Source organism: Carettochelys insculpta, chromosome 6 (assembly GCF_033958435.1).
Source record: "Carettochelys insculpta isolate YL-2023 chromosome 6, ASM3395843v1, whole genome shotgun sequence".
Lineage (NCBI taxonomy): Eukaryota > Metazoa > Chordata > Testudines > Carettochelyidae > Carettochelys > Carettochelys insculpta.
This window is the reverse complement of record NC_134142.1, coordinates 63,605,062-63,628,202: the sequence shown is the minus strand read 5'-3', so window position 1 is coordinate 63,628,202 and position 23,141 is coordinate 63,605,062. Positions and strand designations below refer to the sequence as shown.

General features: G+C 43.9%; 1 protein-coding gene across 2 annotated transcripts in view; it reads right to left on the bottom strand.

Annotated features, from left to right (window-relative positions):
• Nucleotides 1-23,141, bottom strand: part of GANC (glucosidase alpha, neutral C) — a 53,051-nt gene that overhangs the window by 5,689 nt on the left and 24,221 nt on the right. The window contains exons 12-23 of one of the 2 annotated variants that reach the window (XM_074997064.1): nt 21,161-21,287; nt 17,787-17,866; nt 15,735-15,878; nt 15,229-15,325; nt 13,682-13,783; nt 12,949-13,192; nt 9,884-9,948; nt 7,486-7,562; nt 3,568-3,642; nt 2,679-2,792; nt 1,824-1,936; nt 244-347 (exon numbers count right to left, since the gene is read on the bottom strand). In XM_074997064.1, the coding sequence (XP_074853165.1) occupies nt 244-347; nt 1,824-1,936; nt 2,679-2,792; nt 3,568-3,642; nt 7,486-7,562; nt 9,884-9,948; nt 12,949-13,192; nt 13,682-13,783; nt 15,229-15,325; nt 15,735-15,878; nt 17,787-17,866; nt 21,161-21,287 (1,342 nt within the window). Of the gene's footprint in view, nt 1-243; nt 348-1,823; nt 1,937-2,151; nt 2,287-2,678; nt 2,793-3,567; nt 3,643-7,485; nt 7,563-9,883; nt 9,949-12,948; nt 13,193-13,681; nt 13,784-15,228; nt 15,326-15,734; nt 15,879-17,786; nt 17,867-21,160; nt 21,288-23,141 lie in introns of those variants that run through there. The other variant, XM_074997065.1, reaches the window with a different exon arrangement.

Here is a 23,141-nt window from a genome sequence, read left to right as displayed (position 1 = left end):
GGAAGCTGTGGCTGGGGCTGGGAGCCGGCAGCCAGCAACAGGCAGCTGAGAAGTCATGGCTGGGTCCAGGAAATGGCAGCTGGCAGCCGAGCCATGGCTGGGGAGCCTGCAGTAGGGCTGGGGGAGCCAAGGGCGACAGCTGGGAGGGGAGCCCAGGCGCAGGTTAGCAGGGGGGCATTGGCCTCCCCAGGTCTGGCAAAATCCCTGGTCCGGGACCACTCAGGTCTGACTTTCCTCTCTTACCGTGAAGCCTGGCTGTCACAGACGTGGGCTTCTTTTCAACTCCCAGAATGAGTACCTGTTCAACTACACATTTTGTGTGGTATTGCCCAATTTCATCAGCACAGCTGAAAAAGAGAACGAAACATTCTCAGACCCAGTAGTTTCTGCCTGTGGTTGGAGAGCCAACCCAGGTATGAAACTTGGAGGGACAAACCATTACTACAGTCTCTTACGGCAGGGTCCCAACACAGTTTATTTTCCCTGACGTTCTTTTTCTTGAAGCAGGTGTCATTCCCCCGCCCCCCCCACACACACACTTGATTACCAACTGCCTAATGGGTGCAGAAGTGGGTTTCACAAGACCCTGGTTACTGAATGGCATCTGAAAATGACTTAAATGGATACAAACCATGGAGGGCCAATCTATGTGATTCACTCATACTTGTATTGAGGAGACTGATCTGTGTTTAGCTACCCATGCCACTCTATGGTCTTGCAAAGGCTGACCATCCGTCCCGTATTCGGTGGGACAGTTCTGTATTTGGGACGTCAAAACGGTGTCCCGACTTACTTTTTAAAAGGGATTAATTGTCCCATACGTGGGTCCTCCCCGCCCCCCCCACCTGCTGGTGGAAGTGACTTCCCCAAGCCTCAGGGAAGTGGGGGAATGTGGGCGGCTGCTGCATCCCTGCCACTTCTCCGGGTCTCCTGGGAAGGGCCAGCGGCTGCTGCTTTCCCAAGGCCACCAAGGGGCTCAGCAGCTGCTGCCTCCTTCCCAGCTCCCTGGGGCTTGATGGAGCCGGGAGGAGCCACCCCTCCCCGCCATAGCTCCCTGTCCTGTATTTGGGACAGGGAGATATTGTCGCCCTAGTCCTGCTGTACAGTAAGTTTTGTGGCATAGATCTATAACTCATACTTGAGGTTAGAAGGAATAAGAAGAAAAACTGTAGATTAATGACGGTGTATCATGTCCATTTGAACAACAAATGTTGGTACAGAAGTTGGTGTAAGTCTGGGAGTGACATATTTGGACATCTACTTACTTACAAGCAGCTGTGGGTATTTTTGGTATTTAACATGCCTGGCTTACCTCTTCATTATTCTATGCTACTCTTCTATTGACATAAATTTTCTCAATATATTTCAGCACTTCCTTCCTTGGCTTCATTGCTAATAAGTATTGCTATTCATTGTACCATTATTTGTAATCTCAGAGCATAGTTTTCATTGATATGGTTCTCCTAAAGCTATTCATAAAATGAGCATATCCCCTAAGTGTTCTCTCTTTGCAAATCTGTCTATTTAACTTCCTCAGTCTCCCTATACACCTTACTCTTTAATCCTTGGATCCTCGCTGCTGCCCTTTGTTATATTAATTTAGTAAATCTGTATCATTCCTGAACAGTGTGAACCAGACCTGAAACCAGTATTCCAAATACAGCCATAACTGGACTGCACACTTATCTCTCCACTTTTGCATGCAAACTCTCTGTTCTTGAGCAGTGGACAAGAGTAACTCTTATGCATTTACTGCTAAGTAAAATGAATTATAAAACATACTTCCTTTTATGGGGATTTTTACTTGCAACAGTTATTATTACCTGGAAGAAAAAACATTCTTGTGGAAAGTGAATTTCCTGTGCAGGAACTGCTTCTTATGAAGGTACTGAAATGAATGCCCATCATCTAGATAGAACTCACCTACTGCAGAGCCCTATGAAATACATCAGATGTAGAACAAATTAATAGAAGTCTGAGCATTGGACAATGAAGCTGAAAATAAGCATCATTATTTGCTGAGATTAGTAGTCAGAAGCTGCTAGAAACCTTATAATCTCTGTTAGGCTAAAACACAACTTTTGAAGAGCAATCCAGTATTATTTAAGATGTATTCTGGATGTTATGGTTTTATAAATTCATTCTGGGGGTCCGTGCAATACTTTCCATTATTGGGTTGTGTTTACAGGACAGCTGCTGAATTCATTCTCTCTGGGACTGAAGAGGAAGTTTGTGGCCTGAGGCAATCCGCCACCCTTCTTCTTTCTGTAAACTTCTGGAGGGTGGCTGACAAGGAGAAGAAGGGCAAAGGGAAGGTCAAGAAATTCTCTACTTGTGCAGAAATCCTATAGTCTCATGCTGAAATGAACAGCCTGTTTGCCTGTGCTCTGGCATGAACCCTAGTACAAGGAGAACAGCTCAGGCAAGTGAGGAGAGAGACAAGTTTCTCCACAGCAATCTGAAGGAGACTGACTCGTCTTGCTGGCGTATAGTCAAGGACCACGCTGTGCTGGTTGAACAGGCAGAAGGAACCATCCTGTGCCCTATAATGCAGGCCAGGATGCTAAAGGAAGAGGCTGCAGAGAACCAGGAGGAGCAGGGACAAACGTGATGAAACCAGACGTGACAAGAGTAATGGAGAAAAAGACAAGTGTAAACTAAATGTAATCGCAGAGTACCTTGGAGTCCAGAGCAACATGGAGTTCATAAGAAGTATCTGCCATCCATTCAGTGGATCTTCCCACTGCGGTTTTAAGGGACACCACACTCCCTCCTCGCTGGAACACTGGAATCTGCCAATGGCAAAACCAGAGTAGAAAAATTTAAGTGTGGAAATCATAGTGCTACTCTCTAATAATTTTATTTCAGTATATTTGAAATTAGCATCTGCTTCTTATCACCCACAGGAAACTCAATTCTGCTTACAAGACATCTTCCCCTGAGCTATTCCTGTTGCAAAATCATCCCAGGGACATTTGTTGAGAGTGTATACTACCCAGTACGGTGCTGGCTTCTCAAAAAAACGAATATGTCAGGGCCATGGTGTAACAGGATCCATCTGAATGAAGGACAGGGGATACTGACAGAGGGGCCATCGCTCTTCTGTATAACAAGAGTTGCTATAATTTACATGGATAATGGGCACTGAGAGTCCAGTGCTAACGTTCACATAGTGGTAGAACAGTTGGAAGTCCCACCTAGAAATGTGAGGCTGTCCAACTGAACCCCTCCTTAGCTATAAACACAGTTGAAATGCTCTTTGCACTTTCAGCATTTGTACTAAATACACCTTCTAAGTAGGTGGTGATTTGGAGGTGGAATTATTAGCTTCTTTTAGATCTACTTGAGGCTACAGTGCTCACAGCATCACACTCCTGTTTCTTAGCTTGCACTATGTTGCCTAGCATTCAGACAGGGTCTATTTTTTTTTCCTCTCCACAGAAGCTATTTTAATTCTCCTTGCAGTGCCATAGTCTAATGTTACTACATTGATTTGAGAGTGTTTGAGAGAGAATCTATTTTAATCTCTCAACCCAGTGAAAGCAATATTACAAATCAGAAGTGTACATTCTCTATTGTTACTGGCATCTTCAGAGTGCCTGGACAGTCGAGTCGTCTAAAGCTTCTGAAGTCATACCAAACCTACACCAGGGAAAAAGCAGAAGGAAAAAACATAAGATACATATTATGGAAAGATCTAATACTTCTGTTGGGGCATTTGCTTTGTGATTTCATTTCTGGCCGTCACCATCTTTTACTGTATTCCTGTGATGCAAGCAATAGCATTTAGTCTGCTGAGTCCAATGATCCTTCCATGAGACTTAGCAAATGGGTACTACACAGATACATGAAATGGAGAATGACATTTCTAGAACTTGCATTTACTCTAATAGGTTTCAGAGCTGCTGGAGGTGCTCTGCAGCAGAGTCATTTACAAAATAATGAAACTTTTAAAAAATACTGTGAGAAACAAATTCAGTGCAAGCACATTTGTACCATAAAATCTAAATATTTTTCCATAGACCTCCAACTTGTGTTCTGAGGTAGGGGCTAATGGCCAGCTCACTTTAGTCCACAGTGCCAGCTTTATTTGGCTTCAAGGACTTTGGAATGAGTCTAAGAGACAACAGGAATGGATAGTCTATTTCTTGTGAATTTGATCACAACCAAAATTCTTTTTATATTGATTGAAAGGGCTTTTCAGTTCAGTGTTTAGTACTTGTGAGGCTGGTTCGACAACTGAAATCTTCTAGTGCACCAAAAGTCAAATGCATTTTCAGGCTCCCACAACAGCATGTATTTTCACATTGTCCTTAAGAGATCATGCCCCCAGTGTAAGGTTATTCAGTTCCTGATGTTACCTGTTGAGTAAACACTGTACAAAGCAAGTCAATGTGGACTTTTATCTATTAGCTGGGAACTAAAGTGAGCCAAACAAAATAACTCCAACCTAGACGTCATATTAAACTGAATTTATAGGGATGTTCCAAATCAGGCTGCTATAATAGGTAATTGAAAATTACCGTACAAAGCCCCACATGCCTCTGTCTCTGACAGGATTAGCGGTTACAGCCATGGTAGGCAGTGAATTCGTATTCAAATTTTAACTAAAGTAGTGTTTATCAAAGCTTCCTGAGAGATACCCTAAGCAATCTCTCCCATAGTTATATATTCTGCCTTATCTTAAGCACAGCGATCCAAGAACTCCTAGTTCCTGAGACATACTAGGGAAGCCCACAGGCTTTTACTTGACCTTTCATACTGAAGGCTATTCCCGCCTCTCCTTTTCGTCTCATCTTTCCTTTCATCTGCCTCCAAAATTAGATCTCAAGCTTCTACTCAGTGCAACAAGTTGCATTCATCAAAGCTGATTCTTGGGGCATCTGGCAAATCTAATGACTTATGATGCTGAGAAAAATTGAGTCAATAATCAGTTGTGGAATTTGAAGTAATCTCTTAAAGGACCATCTCATCAACTTCTGATTCTGAAACCACGTCTTCTGCACAGAAGCACATTGCACTGCCCTCATGTGGATGAACTATTTGCTTTTCAGAGAGGTACTGACTTTTTATAAGTGTTATCAGAGAGCTTGCTGTGCTTACCCAGGACACCTAATCATGGAACAACAAACAGTGTGTGCTGCAGTGCTTGCCTGATTATTATTTTGAGTGAGGTAGTGTCCAACATGTGTTAGATGCTGAAATGGCAATACCAATTCTGAAGAGCACGCAGTCTAGAAAACTGGTAGGTGAAAACAATATAATATTCAAGCAAAGTAATCAAGGAGTCAGGCACACAGCAAAATTGTAAGAAAAAAATTATTTAAGTTCCTCTCCTTGTATCTTTCCTCTGACATCCACCTCCCATGTCTTGTCCCTCAGGCTCAACTCAAATGTTTTCCCTATCCTGTGTTCCAAAATTTGACCCCTTCCTGGCACATAAATGAGTAATTAACCCTAAGAAAAGGAAATTCAATTAGTAAGGCCCCCCCGGGGTGTACACACACATTTTTTTCCTGAAAGAATCTTTCGGAAAAAGGCGCTCTTCCTCATCTGGGAGCGGAAGAACGCTGCCTGAAAAAGTGCTGGGTTCTTCTGACTTAATGTTGAAAGACCGCATTGTGTGTAGCCATGCTGCAGGATTTTTCAAAAGAGCCCTGGCTTTCTCAAAAACACTCACTAGTGTAGACATAGCCCTAGCGTGCTGCAGAGGTGTAGGATAAGTATAAAAATAAATAATTACATTTAGCTTAAGTTTGGTTAAGGAAATATGTGTGGTGTAAAGAAAGGCTCAGACTAGCAAGTAGAAGGAAGGCCTTGAAAATAGTAAATAATAAGGTCAGCAGGAATGAAGTAGAGAGGACATTTGTTCCAAAGAATAACTAGTGAGATAAGGGAAAGTTTCTAAAAACAAAGCTTGTGACAGAATGACTGCAGATGGTTTTAAATGAAACAAAGATAATTTGTTTTAAATGAGCCACGATGGCTCTTCCCCACTCATACATCAGTATTAAAGCCTGCATGAACCTAGACACTAAGGGGAAAGTGTTGGCTAGCTAAAGGGGAAGGAAAGGCCTTGGGAAGAAAAGAAGCAGTACATTTTATCTGTCTTAAGACTGGAAATAGAGGTAAACTGTCTCAAACTGGATTCTACCTGAAGTCACAACAATTGGCAACTTGTTTGTTAAAAGGGCATAAAAAGTAAACTCTTAAAGGGTGCACTGATAATACCTACCTGACCACATTGGAACCATTCAATACAGATCTTAACAGCCCTGGGTTTAGTTCAGTTGTAAGTATCTTGATCAAATACCTATAAATGTTTTGTTACTGCTTGGATATATTAAATTGCTTCTATTTAGGCTTTGTAGGCAGGATTAGACCAATTGGATCAGTATCACTTGGCCTTGGAATTTAATAAAACAATTTATGATTACATTAGTGCAATGATGGGCAATTATTTTGAATCGGGGGGGGCACACCAAGAAATTGGTAGGTGGTCAAGGGCTGCACTCCTCTATGATATTAATGAAGAAGGTGCAGGGTCTGAGCTGGTGTTTGGGTACACAAGGAAATTCTGGCTAGCGGCTTGTTGTGCAGGAAGGAGTGTGGAGTGCGGGAGGGAGTTTGGACGAAGGAGGAGGTTGTGACCTGGGGCAAGGCATTGGGGTGTAGGGTCTAAAAGGGGATTGTGGCATGCAGCAGGGGTACATGAACAGGTGCAGAGGGTATGGGTTATGACCTAGGGCAGGGAGTTAGGGGGTGGGTGCCTTGTGCAGGCTTTGGCTGGGAGGTGCTTAACCTAGGCAGCTCTCAGCCAGCAGCCCAGTAGCATCCTTAGGCAAGATTTCTGACTGCTCTGCCCCCAGGCGACATGCAGAGGGGCGGGTGTGTTTGCACATTGTGCATCCCTCTGGGAGGGGCTCTCCACATGCTGCCTATGCTACAAGCACAGCCCATCCAGCTCCCATTGGCCTGCCCCATGCGATGAGAGACGTGAGATTGTGCTGAGGGCAGGGGGCAAGCACACAAAGTCCTGACAGATGGCCGCTCTGAGCAACGTTACAGGGGTGTGGCAATCTGAGGGTCCCGCTGGGCTGCAGGGCGGTGTCAGGCTGGATCTGAAGGTTTGTTAAACTGGATCCTGCCTGCAGGCCATATTTCGCCCACCCTTGAATTAGTGTCTGGTGGTTTCCCATAATAATAATTCTAACGAGGTGTCAGAGCAGGGTGGGGCTTGAAGAGGGATTGAAATTAATAGTTCTGTGTACCAGCCCTGAGAGCACAGTCTGTGTGTAAAGAGTACAGAGATTGCTGTGCAAAAGACAGACACAGGGGGATCGGAGACCATGAAAAGAGGACTGGGGTTGCTGCTAACAGCTCTCTTGCTTATTGGTTATGCTGAGATAGATGAGGACTTATGAGACAGGAGTTAATACACTTTCTTTGATTCAAACATCAGAGCTGGTTCTGAGTTACTTTTACCTCATCTGACCCTGGCAATAAAATGTTCACGGTAGTGGCCTCTTGTTCAGTGACTGGATGGACCAGTAAAGCATTTCCTGGAATAAGAAATACAAAAGGAAATAAGAACATGCAGCGCAGCCTATGGACAGTGTATTGGAGTGAGACTCAAGCTGGCATGGACTCTGTGCTTGGCTCAGCTGCTGGACTGCTGGGTAATCTCAGGCAAGTCTCTTCACCTCTTTGTGCCTCAGTTACCACATCTTTAAAAAGGGGGTAATGATACTAATCGCCTTTGAGATCTACTAATGAAAGTGCTGCATAAGATACTAATAAACTAGCTCTTGTGTAGCTGTTTCACCTTTAGCTAAAGATTCCATTGTGCTGCTAATATTTAAATTTGAAGATTGCAGACTCATTGGCTGAGATGTTCAAAAGCATCTAATGGAATGAGATGCTCAAATCTCTTTGAAAGGCAGTGGGAATTAGGCAGGTGTGTCCTGAGGTGACGGGTGGGGTCCAAAGACACCCCCACCCCGTGTCCCAGGTACAAGACCTGGGGCCACCCACCCCGTGTCCCAGGCCCTGCCCCTCTCCTGCTCCATCCCTACCAACAGGGCTGGGGTTTGAACCTTTTGGCTGCAGCAACAGCAGGGAGTCACCCCCTCTGCTCCACTCACCAGGCAGGTGGCAGGAACGGCAGCCTACTCTGCTCTAATGCCCTCCTAGCCTGCTGCAGAAGCTAGGCACAATGGGGCCCCCAAAATCTGGGACTGGGGTAGCTGCTTCGCCTCATCCTATGGATGGGGTGGCTCTGCGGGGCGTTATTTGTTTTAGGAGCTTTTGAAAGTAGCACTACTTTTTTGTAAGAGTTACGACCAAGCAATGCTACACTCCAGCACTGAAAAAAAAATGCAGTGTGTTACCAGTATGTTACCAATGTACTCCCACATAAATGCCCCCCATCCCTCCTCGTGCCCCGGCTTCACAGGGGATAAAATCCAGGGTTCTAGGGATTAACGTGTTTGCACACATAAGTGGGAGGGTCCAGGAAATCTGTTAATATATTTTTTGTATTTAAACAAAAACACTTTTTCTTATAACCAAAATTAAGGAAGAAGCCAACCCCATTTGGCAAAGAAACTCCCTTTATGCACTTCTTGGGAAATGTTCACACCTTGTTCTGAAAAATTTATTGAATAGGTTGGTTAAGAGTGCCGTGTTCAACGTGTAACTGACAGGGCATGTGGAAGAAAAGTTTCGAATTTCTAACACTTGGAACATTCAAAAGGCTAAAAATTTGCACGTGAAGATGTAATTTCTAGCCTCAAAGGTAACTCAGCTCTGAGAAGGATGATTTATTAGTGTCCACAGAAAAGGTCGATTACATCAGAAGCACTGAAATAACTCCAACCCTTCCCTCAGCTCTGTATAATTAGTTATTTGATGTTGAATTCCTGATGTAGGTTGTGATTTTAGATGCTTGAATTAAGTTCATTTCTGTCATGTGGAAATGAGGAACAAGATTTTCAAGTGGCAATGAGTGTCTCTTTTTTTTTTAACCACAACATGAGGCACTTTCAAAGTAGGGCTGTCAAGTGATTTAAAAAGTGAATCACTATTAAGTCATGAAATTAAAATTAATTATGATTAATTGAGAAATTAATCAAGCTGTTAAATAATAATGGAATATCATTTATTTAATTATGTCTGGGAGCATGTCTTCTGGAACAGTGGCCAAAGCATGAAGGGACATACGAATATTTAGCATATCTAACGCACCTGTCATGGGAGCTACAAAAGTGTCGTGCAAACACGTGTTCTCACTTTCTTTGGACATTGTAAAATAAATAAATGGGGCAGCATTATCTCCTGTAAATGCAAACGGACTTGTTTGTCTTAGCAATTGGCTGAACAAGAAGTAGGACTGAGTGGACTTGCAGGCTCTAAAGTTTTATGTTTTGTTTTTGAGTGCAGCTATATAACAAAAATAGCTACATTTGTAAGTTACATTTTCGTGATTGCATTAATGTACTTGTATGAGGTGAACTAAAAATACTATTTCTACTGTTTATCATTGTTACAGTGCAAATATGTGTGATCAATTGGTATTCTACTGTTTAACAGTGAGATTAAAACTGAGATTAATTGCAAATTTAATCACAATTTTTTTCATGAGTTTATTAAGTGACAGCCCTACTGTAAAAGAGTCAGATTTTCAGAAGTTTTGGTCATTCACCCTTTGGAAATCAGGCTTTTTTTTTTTTTTACAGTGCCTGAAGTTGGGCACCCACTATCACTCACTTTTAAAAATCTTGCCTGGGGTTTTCACACTTTTTGCTACTATAATGTGCAAAAGTGCTTAAATTTGAAATTTAAACAGCAGCTGATGTCTAGATTTAGGAAATGATTGACTTACCCAGCATGTATTCATCTTCTACTCCAAAAGTTTCTTGTTCCTTGGGGAACTCTACCCAAAGAGGCCTGTAGAAAGCAAGGTAGATTCTTGTCATTTTTTTCTTTCCCACTGGACTCCTCTGACTCAGCTGGAGTCTGCAGGCCCCCACACCATTTTGACATTCCTGTTCTCCCACAAGGCCCATTTTTGTAACTACCATGATCCACCCAAGGAAGACTGGACAAATTTCTCATCTCTGCCTTTAAATGCCATTTCTTGTACAATCATTATGATTCCCAGCTGAGCAAAAACTAAGGCACTTCCCAGTGCTGCCTACTTGCAAGGAAAGAGCTGATCTAACCCAATCTCCTCCACAGGCTCTTGCAGGGAAGATCACAGTATTTGGGGTTCTCAATGTGTGTGCTCAGTCTAATTATTGTTTAATGAGTATTTTTTTTTTTTACTGTTTTTGGCATGTGGTTCCATTTTTCTCCTTGCAACCCTGGGAATCGCCCCTTTCCTTATGAACCCATAAAGCATCAATTTTGATTCTAGCAGAGGAGAGAGGGATAGGACTTTGCTCCCAAACTGACTAATTATTGGAAGAGAGGATTTCTGCTCTGCAGCTGACTGTGCTGGTTCTACAGCAATCCTGGGTCCTGTTAGTCAGGGATTGAGAAACCTGACTCAGAAGTTGAATTGCATAGTAATATGGTACACTAATCATGGGCTCACTGCACAGGCCTTCCCTTGCTTATTCATAATTTCAAAATGTTATGCTAACAATAGTTGTTTCTTTTGAGAGACAAGAACAAGAGCAAACACTTCTGTGCTTACTAATAGGCAGCCTGTTGAATGCTGCAACTTGACTGTTTATTGGCTTGCTAAAGAGACAGATTCATACTCTGCTTGACCTCCTAAACCAGTGAAGAAAATATTACACTTCCTTTTTGGTTTCTGAACCTCCCGCAATAGCTGGCTATAACCATGGCAGTATTTATTATTGTATATGTCAATATAATCAACATGGCCCTAAATTGAAAAAGGAACATGCCCAGGGCATGGAGAAGTGCTGTAAGAGTGTACAGATAGGGGATGCTTGTGTATGTAAAGGTCCAGACATATGCCCTCACTAGCTCTTGTGATGCCTGCATGCACAAATCAGGCTCGCAACAGAGTGCACCCCAGAACTTTTCCCCAGTTAGAAGTCAGGCCTTTTTTGCATTACAACTAGTGAAGAGAAATGTGAAAAAAGACACTGATTCTAGTGTCATCTGCAATCGCCAAAAACAGAAGAGTGATTAGTAATATTTATCTTGTACTGATATCACTGTTGCACCCAGCTCCACTGCGACCTCTCATTATGGATGGAAAGGAGCACAGTGGAAGCTAGTTTAGTAATTTAATGTCTATATTACATTACTAAAGGAAAACTGGCTTTAGGAAATGTGGTCTGGCATATACTTTATCTTTGAATTTTCTATATTAAATGATCTCTGGGAAAGGTAACCCAGTTGGCTCAGTTTCTGAGCAAAAAAGCATTTACCAGAGCACAAATAGAAAAGGCAGGTGTTGTAGTTCTCAGTTTAGCTTAGAGATCCACTGGTAGTATTTAGATCAGGAGCATACATGGGAATTTCAGGTGGCAGGGGTGTGTGCTGGGTCTGTAAATGTGGACTACCCCTCACCCCTCAGCAGGCCCCGCCATTCTCCCTCCACTCCCACCTCTCCAGCTGGCTCTTCCCACCACTGGTCTCCTTTCAGCCAACCTGGCCCCGCCATTCTGCCCCCGCATCCCTGCTGATGGTGGCCATGCCCATATGCACCAAGGCCCCTCCCGCCCTACCCCTCTCCCCCTTCCTTCCTACCCTGCCTGCTGAGGTCCTCGCTGCTGTGCACCTGGGGCTCTCCTCGCTGCCCCAGCCCTGCGCATGCACCAGGGCGCTCCTGATGGCATGTAGGGCAGGGGAGCAGTGTTCTCTCTAAGATTTTTCCATCCTTGGATCGGTTGAATTTTCTTTTGGGAGGATAAAAATTTCTTATGTGCAACCCCCATACTAAATGAGTGTGTGGCTGTGCACACCGTTACAAACAAAAAAACACTTGATGTAAATATTTATTGCAAAGTTAGGCGTGGAAGAAAATACATTAAAATTCAGGATAATGAACCAGGAGTGATGCTTACGATGGTTATTTAATGTGAAAGCAAATAAAAAGAAAATGAACTCTGCTCTTGGAGTACCTTTGCTGTTATCCTTCCTCAAGCTAGTGAGCACACCAAAATGCATATTATCCACACATAGCTTAGTTTTAAGATGCTTGACCCTAACACCCCACCCCCTGCTGATCCCAGGGACCAGCTCACTCCACCCCTGTCTGGCCCAAACACCCCCCCACCAACAGCCCAGGGGGATTACCTGGGGCAGGTGGCGGTGGAAGGCAGGGGCAGCAGCGGCCACAGGGGATTGCCTTCCCACATCCCCAGCATGTGGGACTACACCTCATCCTCCTGGCCTGGTGAGTCCCACTTCTCCATGGGCAGCCAGGAGGCCTCCAGCTGCCTGTGAAGAAGTAGGGCTCAGCAAGCCCAGAGGACATGGTAGAACATTGTGTGGTGAGTGCAGGGGGGAGGGAGGCCACCGGGAGGAGATCCTTAGCAGCTGCCACTGCCATTGACTGTCCAGCCCCTGCCACAGGTAATCGCCAGCCAGGCTGGTCAGGGTGGAGGCAGAATGGGGAAGGGGCAGGGCAGCCCATGGTGGAGTCATATCCCACCCCCCCCGGCTGTGTACAGGTCTGTAAATATGAATAAGAATAATTGATAACATCTTTCTTAGGGTCTACCGTATGTTCTCTAAGACTGTATCTGGGAATGGTTTATTTACCTGATGGGCTCAATTGTTCTTTCTTAAAAGCAAATATATACATTCATTTTCTGCAATCCTAATTGAAAGGCACAAATGCAAGGGACAGTAATTTAACCACCCCCTCTCAAGCATCCTTCTTGACATTATCATTAAAATTCCTGGCTCATAAGAAGGCTTTTTATGTAATACAAGTAGTTTTAATTTAGCTCTTTCTATTACCTCATGACAGGTTCAGCTGTTGTGTGTGCCTGGTAGAACAATGAATACAAATAGGGCAGAAGGGTGTAGCGCTCTCTAATCGCTTCCCTGATGATCCGTGTGTTCTCATCCCCAAACAGCCATGGTTCACGCCGTTTGCTCTCAATATTGGAATGGCCTCTGAAGAAGGGCTGGTATGCGCCAGCCTGATACCAGCGAACAAGTAGCTCTGGTTCTGGGTCCCCAATAAACCCACCCACATCAGCTGAAAGAGACATGCAAACTGTTTTTGGAAAGTGTTCTGGAAAACATGAATTTCTCTCATTATAAACATTCCAAATCTATAAATATATTGATGTAAAATGGTACCTTCTACCCTGCTGAAAGGCACTCTTGGACATGCAGAATGAAAAAAATTATCAGACTACTATCTGTTATGGGTTGACAGCTTTTAGACACACAGTGAGTGGTTTTTCTTCTCACAGGAGAACATTAGACTCATGCTACTGGAAGACACCTCTAAACTGTCAGTGCAAAGGACTCTCATGCTACCAAAGATGACTATGCCTGTGAAGGAGAGAATACTACCGGGAGTGGTAACTGGACTAAATATAGGAAACTGTTTTGAACGACACTGGAGTGTAGGAAAAAAGTGGGCAGTTCTGCTGGTGATTGATTCAAATCTATCTTGAGACACAAGCTCAGTAACACTTGTGGCGTACATGTTGGGAAAAATTCCAGTTGAACTCCTTACCTCCACAGAATGAAATTCCCGCAATGCTGATTGTGAGCAACATCGGGATGGAGATTTTTAAGTAACTCCACTCTGCTACATTGTCTCCTGTCCACACTGCCCCTGAAAATACCAGTAGCACTGTTTCAAGTATATACACTGAATTGAGTCTCCTAAGTTAATTTATAAGTAATACATTCACTTCAAGTGCACTGCTTGATTTGTCTATGGTCCTGAAATGAAACAGCTTTTAAACTCACTCACATTACTGAACAACTATACATCAAAACTGCCATCCTAGTGTTAACAAAATATTTCTATGGTTATTAGTGCTGAAGTACCAAGCAGGGCAGTCAGTTAATCATAGCTAACATGAGCTATTGATGAAAAACAAATTAACTATATTAATACAGACTCATGATTAGTCAGTTTTAATTACACTGTTAGACAATAATAGAATGCTAACTTAAATTTATTATAACTATTCTGGATGTTTTTCTACATTTTCAAAGATATTGATTTCAATTAAAACAGAGAATACAAATTGTACAGTGCTAACCATATTATTTTAATTACAAATATTTGGACTGTAAAAAAAATGTGTGTTTCAATTCACCATAATACCATAATGCAATGTCTTTATGTAAATGCAACTTACAAATGTGGAATTTTTACATACTTGCATTTTATAACTTTTTTTACAGTCTACAAGTCCACTCAGTCCTTCTCTTGTTCAACCAATTGCTAAGACAAACAAGTTTGTTTAGATTTATAGGACGTAATTTTGCTTTTGTCTTATTTACAGTGTCCTCTGAAAATGTTGCACAGATGCACGAGAAATGCTAAACATTCATATAGTCCCTTCATGCTTCAATCATCCTCCAGAAGATATGCTTTCATGCTGAATTTAATTTGGAATTGTTTTAGGCCACGTCTATGCTAGTGATATCTTCTGGATTAGCCGGGGCTCTTTTGAAAGATCCCATGGAGCCTCTACACACACAACACGTTCTTTTGAAAGGAATTTGAAAGAATGTGGCACTTCTTTTGGAGGCCCTGGTTTTCTCTCAGATGAGGAAGAGCACCTTTTTCTGAGAGAATAACAAGAAGTCCTGTGGCACCTTATAGACTAACAGATATTTGGGAGCATAAGCTTTCATGGGCAAAGACCCGCTTCTGATAGTTGTTGCCTTTTTCTGAAAGATTCTTTCGGAAAAAAGTGTGTACACATGCTCTGGGGGCCCTTCTCTCAAGAGCAGTCCGCGTGGCGCCAGAGTTTTCAATCCCTGGCTCGTTCTTTCGAAAGAGTGGGGCTGTGTGGATGCTCTCTTTTGAAAGGGCAGATCACTCTTTTGATCAGCTTTTTTGTGTGGGGATGAGATCTTTTGGAAGATCACTGTAGTGTAGACATGGCCTTATTGTCAAACTATGATTAACTGCAATTATTTCTTAATGATTTGACAGCCCTAGTACCAAGTACCAGACCTAACATAAACGCACAATTACATTCAAAAGCATTAGAGAACATCAGCACTGTTTGTGATTTCATAAAGCTTGTTCATGCTTACCATACTTCTGTGATCCTGCAAAGAAAGAGCGTGTGAGAACAAATGGCCTCGTCTGTCCCTCTGACCGTTTAATGAGTCCCTCTGCAGTTGCCATTTGCTGCAAAACATGAGAATAACTGACAAGGATATAAACTAATTACAGACTGTATATACCATACTCCATTTTTAGCCAATTAAAGGCAGGCACGCTAAGAAACATGTCTAGAAATAATAGTAATTATTATTTATTAAGCAGCAACAGTTTGTTGGAGGATATTAGAACAGAGGCAAACATAGAAATGCTGACATTGCTTATGTAATAAATTGATGTCATTACATTGTCACAGTAGAAAGATATGCATGAGTGCACCATTACAGGTCTGATTTATCAGAGAGAAACTGATTCCAACATACTGACCTCTAATACAACAGGGGCCCAGTCTTGGTGTCACACAACACAAATAATAAACATAATCTCCAAGGACAAGTTATCTATTGCAGTTGATTTTTGTCTTCAGATGCCCTACCTGGTAAAAACCATAGAGATTGTGAACCTCTCGGTGCTCCCAGTTGCCATGGTGGACGGCATCTCTTTGCATGGTTAGTTCTGCCCCTTTGAAGACTGAAGGCTCATTCATATCATTCCATACAAACAGGATCTCAGTAGAGCCCTGTGAGACAAAGGAGCATTTACGACACATTTCGGTCATCATGGTAAGTCAGTGTTACACACACTGTAGTAGAGGGAGGTCCCAATATAGGGGCTGCACAGGAAGAGAAGCAACAGACCAGTGGCATTCCAAATGTGCCCTTGTGGCTCCAGGTAAAAGTCAGAGTGACCTCCTGAAAGCTGCCTGTCTTCCCACTCTTCTCTCCTGACAACCCCCAACTCATCCAGCCACAGGCGCAGCTTACGCAGTCTACAAGGTGATTTGACCTTTTCAGCTCTCGCAGCACTCAGCTGAGATGGCTTTTTGGGCTTGGTTCTGTGGGCCCAGTTCACATGTGCAACCAAGAGATTTTGCAAATCTCACAGCAAGCAGAATGCTGCCCTCTCATGGGTGAGGATGGGAAGGAGGCAGGGGCAGCATAAAAGTTCCTATGTGAACTTAAAAATATTGAAAAGCCCAGAAGAGGGAAACCAGAAAAGGACAGGAAAATAAAAATGGGAAGAAAAAGCCATCTTGGGACTTGATGTGAGGGGTCTGAAGTAGCAGGAATTACCAGTCCCTTGCAAAGTGGGGCTACAAGATTTAAAAACACAAACCACTGGATACTGAGCAGTCTCAGTGAGAACCACATATCTAATACTGAATACAGCCTGGAAGGGGCTAGGAGAGGTGTGACTGTAGGCTATGAACAATCTATACTCCCACACTATTCTTCACTTAAACAAACTCATTGTGAGAGAAGATGACATGAGAGCAAGTGTGTGCTCCTCAAAGGCAGTACTCGCCCATCATCCCCTATGTGGACTCCTACGGAGAGATGTTGGGAATGAGGCAGCTGCATCAGATGACACAGTGCCTGTTCTCTCTCCACACTGTGGCTACCACCGGGGGAATTGCATTAGTGGTGAATTAGGCTCTGAGTTTCCTTAGTGCTGAGAAGGGCTTGGTAAGGCTCATTCCGCAGCCTATGTTTGTCACTATATGCAGGAGATTTGCCTTTACGGCTTATGACCATCTACAAATACAAAGCCTCACTAGTTTATTTATCTAGTAGCAGAGGTGAAAGTAACTTTAAATTTCTTACGGGTACCTGGGGCGGGCCTCTTGGCAGGGGGGTTTGCAATATCACAGTATCTGTAAGAAATGTGTGCGTGGAGTGTGGGGAGCTCAAAACAGAGAGATGGGAGGGTGTGAGAGGTGCAGGAGTCAGGGCAGGGACCTGGGGAGGTGGGGCAGGGCTAGGGGTGAAGGAGTCAGGGTAGGAGGCTCTGGATGTGGAGGGGAGGTGCAGGAGTCAGGGCTGGGGGTGAAGGAGTCAGGGCAAGGGGCTGAGAACTGGGGGGGGTTGTGGGGAGGGGCCCTGGGGCCAGGTTACCTTACCTAGGTGGTGTTCGCTGCTGCTGCAACAAGGGAGCTGTTGACTGTTTGGGTGGGGGCACTGATGCCAGGAAACTGGCAATGGTGCCAGAGACCCTCTGGGTATTTCTCCCTTCCCCAGGCTTCTTCCCAGGGGCCACTAGCAACAGTGCATGTCATGGCTGGCACATGTGTTTCTCAGCATCCACTGAGGGGACATGTCAGTAACCTGCCTGGGAGTGCACACATCTGCCTTACAGTATGCCCCCAGCTGGCCCCTTTAACCTGCCTGTCTAATGTGGCTGTGTGTGCCAGCCTGCAGTAGGAACCTGGCTGGGAGAGCATTCCACAAGTTGCACCGCCCACCAACTGGCTTTCAGCAGCACACCCCAGCCTTTGCAGGGCGCGCCAGCTGACTCTTACTAAAGTGACGTGGTGGGGCACGTTGCCTTACTTTCTCCTCTGTCTAGTAGTTTATCTCCTCTGACTACCTCTTCCCCATTTCCAGGTTTTTGATGTGCTCCTTAGGACCCAAAGAGAGGAAATACAAACCTCATATGACTTGAAGGCAAACTGTTCTGCATACCATTGGCGGACTTCAGGATTGGTGAAATCCAGGTAAGAAGAGGAACCTGCAGGTTTGGAACATCAAATTTATTATGTTAACTTTTACAGCTTCTATTGCCTTGGTGCCCAAGCACTGGGATATGCCAATATAATGATCTCTACAATGGATAACACTAAGACTTCTGCCATTGCAGTAACCTTAATATATAACCCAGAATGCCACAAACAGAAACCTAAGCAAAGTGTAGGAAAGTGTTAAACTAAGCACGTACACCCTACAGTGTGCTCTGAAAACCACTGTGGTTGGACTCTGGTGGGCTAAGTTCCACACCATTTAAACATGACAATCAGCACTTTGAATGGCATTCAAAAGCCAACTGGAAGCCAGTGAAGAAATCAAAGCCTCGAGGCTACAGGCTAGCATCAGGTGGGTAATTGAGTTCTGAAGTACACTAGTGGCTTGCAATGGTTGTACCGAGTTCTTTACATACAGTAAGTATAGAACCAGAGTGATTAAACCTTGCACACAGCTAATTTGCTGCTGGAACCCCAATGATCCTTTCGTATGTCCTTTTTTAGATGTCTTTACCAGGCACCAGTAATGCAGTATTCACCAATAGTGTATTGGTAGTTTTGGAAGTGCAGCACTTCAAAGTATGGTCACGAATGAAACAAAATGTATTTACTGTATATACTTATTTCAAAGCTTCAGCCACGCCATGACTGCCTGGTTTATTTGTTGCTACAGTTGCTTGAAGCTAGGATTTTAAGCCTGGTAACACCTTCAAAAGTCATTTTTTCTGAAATTAAATGGATAATTTAAAATATAAAATCGGGGCTTACCGACCTTAATAGTGTCCAAATCCTATTAACTCTTACCTCGCCTTACCTTTTCCTGCCTTAGACTCTCCGCCTCCATCTGATCTAAACCTTTTCCAATGTTGCTGTTCTCACATTTGCTGAAAAGAGTTTCTGTGGCACTGTTTCATTTTGACAGCACCAAGGTCACTGTTTTTTTCTCCCTGCATGGCCCCATAATCTTCAAGTGAAAAGGTTTCCTCTACCTATACACCACACAAAGAAGGCAGCAAGCACTGGTCCATTGTTAGCCGATGGCCAGGTAAATGAGCGGTCTGTGAGCCTAGTTACATCCGAGTCTTTGACTGCTAGGACCGACAGTCCCTTCGCAGCGGGCAGCCAGTGTGGCTGACGGGTGCCCCAAATGTTGGTGCAGAGAGCTTATTTCACCCGAGTTTTTAACTCCTAGGACAAACTGTCCCTTTGCAGAGGGCAGCCAGGGAGGCTGACGGATGCCCCTGGAGTCTGTCCCGTGGAGGCGACACGACTCAGCACTCAGCTTTTACTGCACCTTACCACTGACCAGGCTGATATAACCAAACGGCTAAGGTTCTTTGTTTTGTGTTTGGCCGAGTCATAGTAACTGGAAGGAGTCAGGCTGAAAGCTTAAATGGTTACTATTTATTAAAAGGCAGAAATAAGAATCTTAGTGGTTACAAGGTTATTGTTCTATTTTCTTAACTACTAGTAGGATGATACATATGGTATACCAATTATATTACAAATTAAAGTTACACATTTGAGGACAAAGCGCCTCAGTTTACAGAGCTCTTACTATTAAATGTGCACAAAGTACATTACAGGTATAATTCTCACCCCTGTGTCTTTCGACTCCGGTGTGGCTAGTGTCTATCACTCAATCCCTTGGGAAGAAGGTGTGCGAGGCTGGCGTCCCCTGGGACCTCAGGAGGCAAAGACCGTACCCAACTGGCAGGTATAGGTAATTGGAGCTCAGTTAGAGCGGTCTGCCGGACCCTTCTTTATACCCCTTGGGTCACGCACACTCTTCCTTATTTGTTAGATGCCAATTATGCTGGTTCGCCTTTGTGACACCAGTTCTTACAAGAGAGTTGCAACTTAATTTACACTTGTAACATAAAGGTAACTAAATCATTAAGGCAGGACATTCTTTCATAGGGGTGCGAGGTTCCTCCCCTGGGACAATTGTGTAGGCGTGTCAATTAGCGATACCAGCCAAGGGCAATTTAAGGCCCTGTGGTCATCGGCTGGCTTGTTAACCCTCTTATCTGTGTTCTTCCATTATCCAGGGTCATGATTGGGGCAGCACATCCTGTGTTCTTAAAGCATCAAAGACTGTGCGTGAAATAAGCACATCTGTGCTTTCAAGCATTCTAAGACCGTGCTGTTTTCTTCTTTGTCCTTCGTGCTTTGAGGCACCTAAGAGGGGCAAGATGGAGTAAAGCAGGGGGATTCTGTCTGGCTACATCCATGAAGTCTGAAGTCCTTTTCAAAGGAGTGTCTCAGGCCCCATGAAGGAGAAATTGTGAATGAAACCCTCGTTCCCTGTTCCAACATTTAAATAGTAAACTGGGGATTGGGATCTGATGTTGTTATTGGCTTACTCCCATTGTAACAACCATCATCAAAATCTAAGAAGAAATGGCAATCTCATCTGATTAAAATTAATACATTTCAGGGATTTCAACTATAAACAACTCCTTCTATTTCTAGAATCTTTCAGCTTGTTGTTATGCCAACCACTGACTTTTTAGCAGCACGCCTTGAAGGCCTTGTCTTACAGTTCTTTTTTTCAGAATCCAATTTCTAGCAGTCTATTTGACTCAACTTTTGCTTACTTTTATAAACAATTTTAAGTAACATCCTGCCTAGAATTTATGTTACATTGGCAACTTAGAGAACTGCTCTTTGCACAAGTTCAGTAACTTTGTGGTGCCATGCATCTCGATTATATGCAGACAAAGGCACTGTCTTTCTAGTTGGTGGGAGGATGCTCACCTCCTGCTCTGCCAGGCCCTGCCTGACTCCACCCATTCCCCCAAGCCTCCACTCTGCTTCACCTCTTCCTGCTCCTGCCCTGCCTCAGTCTGCCTCCTCCCCCAAAACCTTCTGCATCACTTCATTGCTCAACAGCTGATCTGCAGTGGGCAGGAAACGGTGGGAGGGAGAGGGAAGAGCTGATTGGTGGAGCCCCCAGTGGGCAGGAAATGCTGGAAGAAGGGGGAGGAGCTGATTGGTGAGGGAGCCAGTGAATACTGAGGGTCCACTATTTTTGGAGCTCCCATGGAATCAGACCTATGTTTGCAGAGGAGGAATTAGTGGTAAGAAGCCTGGGAGATGTATTAGAAATGTAAAAAGAGCTATTAATTAATTGGAATAATGAATATCCAAGAATTACACATACCATTTTTCCTTTTGAAATTTTAGTTCTATCCACATGACCATCTGCTTTTGACTTACACTAGTCTGCTAAACATTACAAAATAAACAAGTTGAAATGTATAATCAATGGATTTTCTTACCTGGCCAGCAGATGCCCTCAAAGTCTTGGCCTTTCCTATCCTTCACAAAATACCCCCTCTTTTTGGCCTGAGAGTATAGGGTATATGTGGGATCAACCTTAATATGAGGGTCTATAATGACGACAAGCTAAGAGCACAAGATATGAGAAGACAATATTAGCATCAAATGTTCAGTGTATTACAGAAAGATCTCAGTCCTGATTCAGGTGAAGGCATGTATAGTCACATTTTCTAAAAAGGAGCTACTAGCCCCTGGGCTTACTTGTTACACATAGCACAAGACAAGTGGCACTGCATGCTTGCCTACCTGAAATAAGGGTCAGCTAAGGATCAGTACTATCATCTATATTTAAAGGACCTCCACACCCCTAAAAACTATATAATACATCATGAGACAATTGGTGAAGTGTGCCTGGAAAAATCACTTTTTCTCTGACTGTTGTGGTGACTAGTTTCTTCCCTAGCCATAAAATGTAACTACAGTACTGTGACAAAGTCAGGCTGGACAGCTGTAATCAGAGCAATCATATTGGTCATACTGGGTTCTGGAAAATGGGCAGGTGCAGGTGATGACACACAGGGATATTAGCCCTACAATAACAAAGTCCTTTTCCCTTACAAGCTGAAAGAAGGTTATCTGAGGTCAACTAAGGACACATGGGACCTGCCTGGGACATTTAAGAACCACTCTCCCAGTTGGAGAGAGGGAGGAGAGAGAAACTGGTGCAGGAGTAGTGGCAATAGGAAAAAAGGTCTCTGTAGGCTAGGGTGAGAGGTTGTTCTTCTCCATCCATGGGAAACCACCAAACTGAGGGCCTATTTAGGAGAAGGACGGGTACCCTGTGGGTCAATAGCAAGGCAACATCACCTCCTTCCAGAGAGAGTAGGAAAATGTACTCCTCTTATATTCAGTGTGATGAATTTGTCTCTTTTGTTTTGTGGAGGACTATGCCTTGGGCCTGGGAAAGATGTGGGGGCTGAAAGTGGCTCTGTCCTCTCCCTGTGTCTCCCCTCCGCATGTTCAGCAGCTCTCCCTGGCAGCTCGGAAGAGAGTGAGATGGAGTCACTTCTGTCTGAGAGAGCCTGGCAGGGAAGGAATGGCAGCCCACTCTCTACCTGGGCTCAGGTCCTGGGGACAGAGACCAAGTATGCTGGGGAATCAGGTGGTCTAGCTCAATTAGCCCCTGTTCTTGGCAGCAAGGCCTGGGCAGGGGATAGCCTGCTGCAGACCCAGCTGCCAGGGACAGGATTGAGCAATCTGATGCCTCCTTTTCCCATCTTCCAGCATGTTTCCAGTTTGCTTGGCTCCTTCCCTGGAAGCTGAGCCCAAGCTGGGAGTGGGTCACTGCTGACTCCCAGCCAGGCTCCCTCAGGCTTCTTGCAAAACAAATCAGCAGAAATGTAGCACTTTAAAGACTAACAAAATGATTTATTTGGTCATGAGCTTTTGTGGGCCAGATCCACTTCTTCAGAGCAATCTTATTTCCAATACAGACTGACATTTATAAGTACAGAGGACAAAAAAAAAACTGCAATAAAAACTGACAAATCAAATACATAGGGCTGAAGGAGGGGGATGAGGGGGAGGGAGATGTTAATTGTCCTGCCTGAGATAATTATGAGCATCAAAGGAAGGGAACCAGTCCTTGTAATGCGTGAGGTAATTGATGTCTCTGTTCATACCACATGTTAATGTGTCGAATTTGAATATGAATTCCAATTCACAAATTTCTCGCTCTAGCCTGTTTTTAAATTCTTTTTTGCTCTAGGACACAAATTCTCAGGTCTTTAACAGAGTGGCCCACTCTTCTGAAGTGTTCACTGACTGGCTTATGTGCACTGAGTTTCTTGATGTCTACTCTGCGTCCATTTATTCTTTGGCGAAGATTTTGCCCAGTCTGTCCAATGTACATAGTGGCAGGGCATTGTTGGCACATAATGGCATATATAATGTTGCTAGAAGAGCACAAGAATGTGCCTT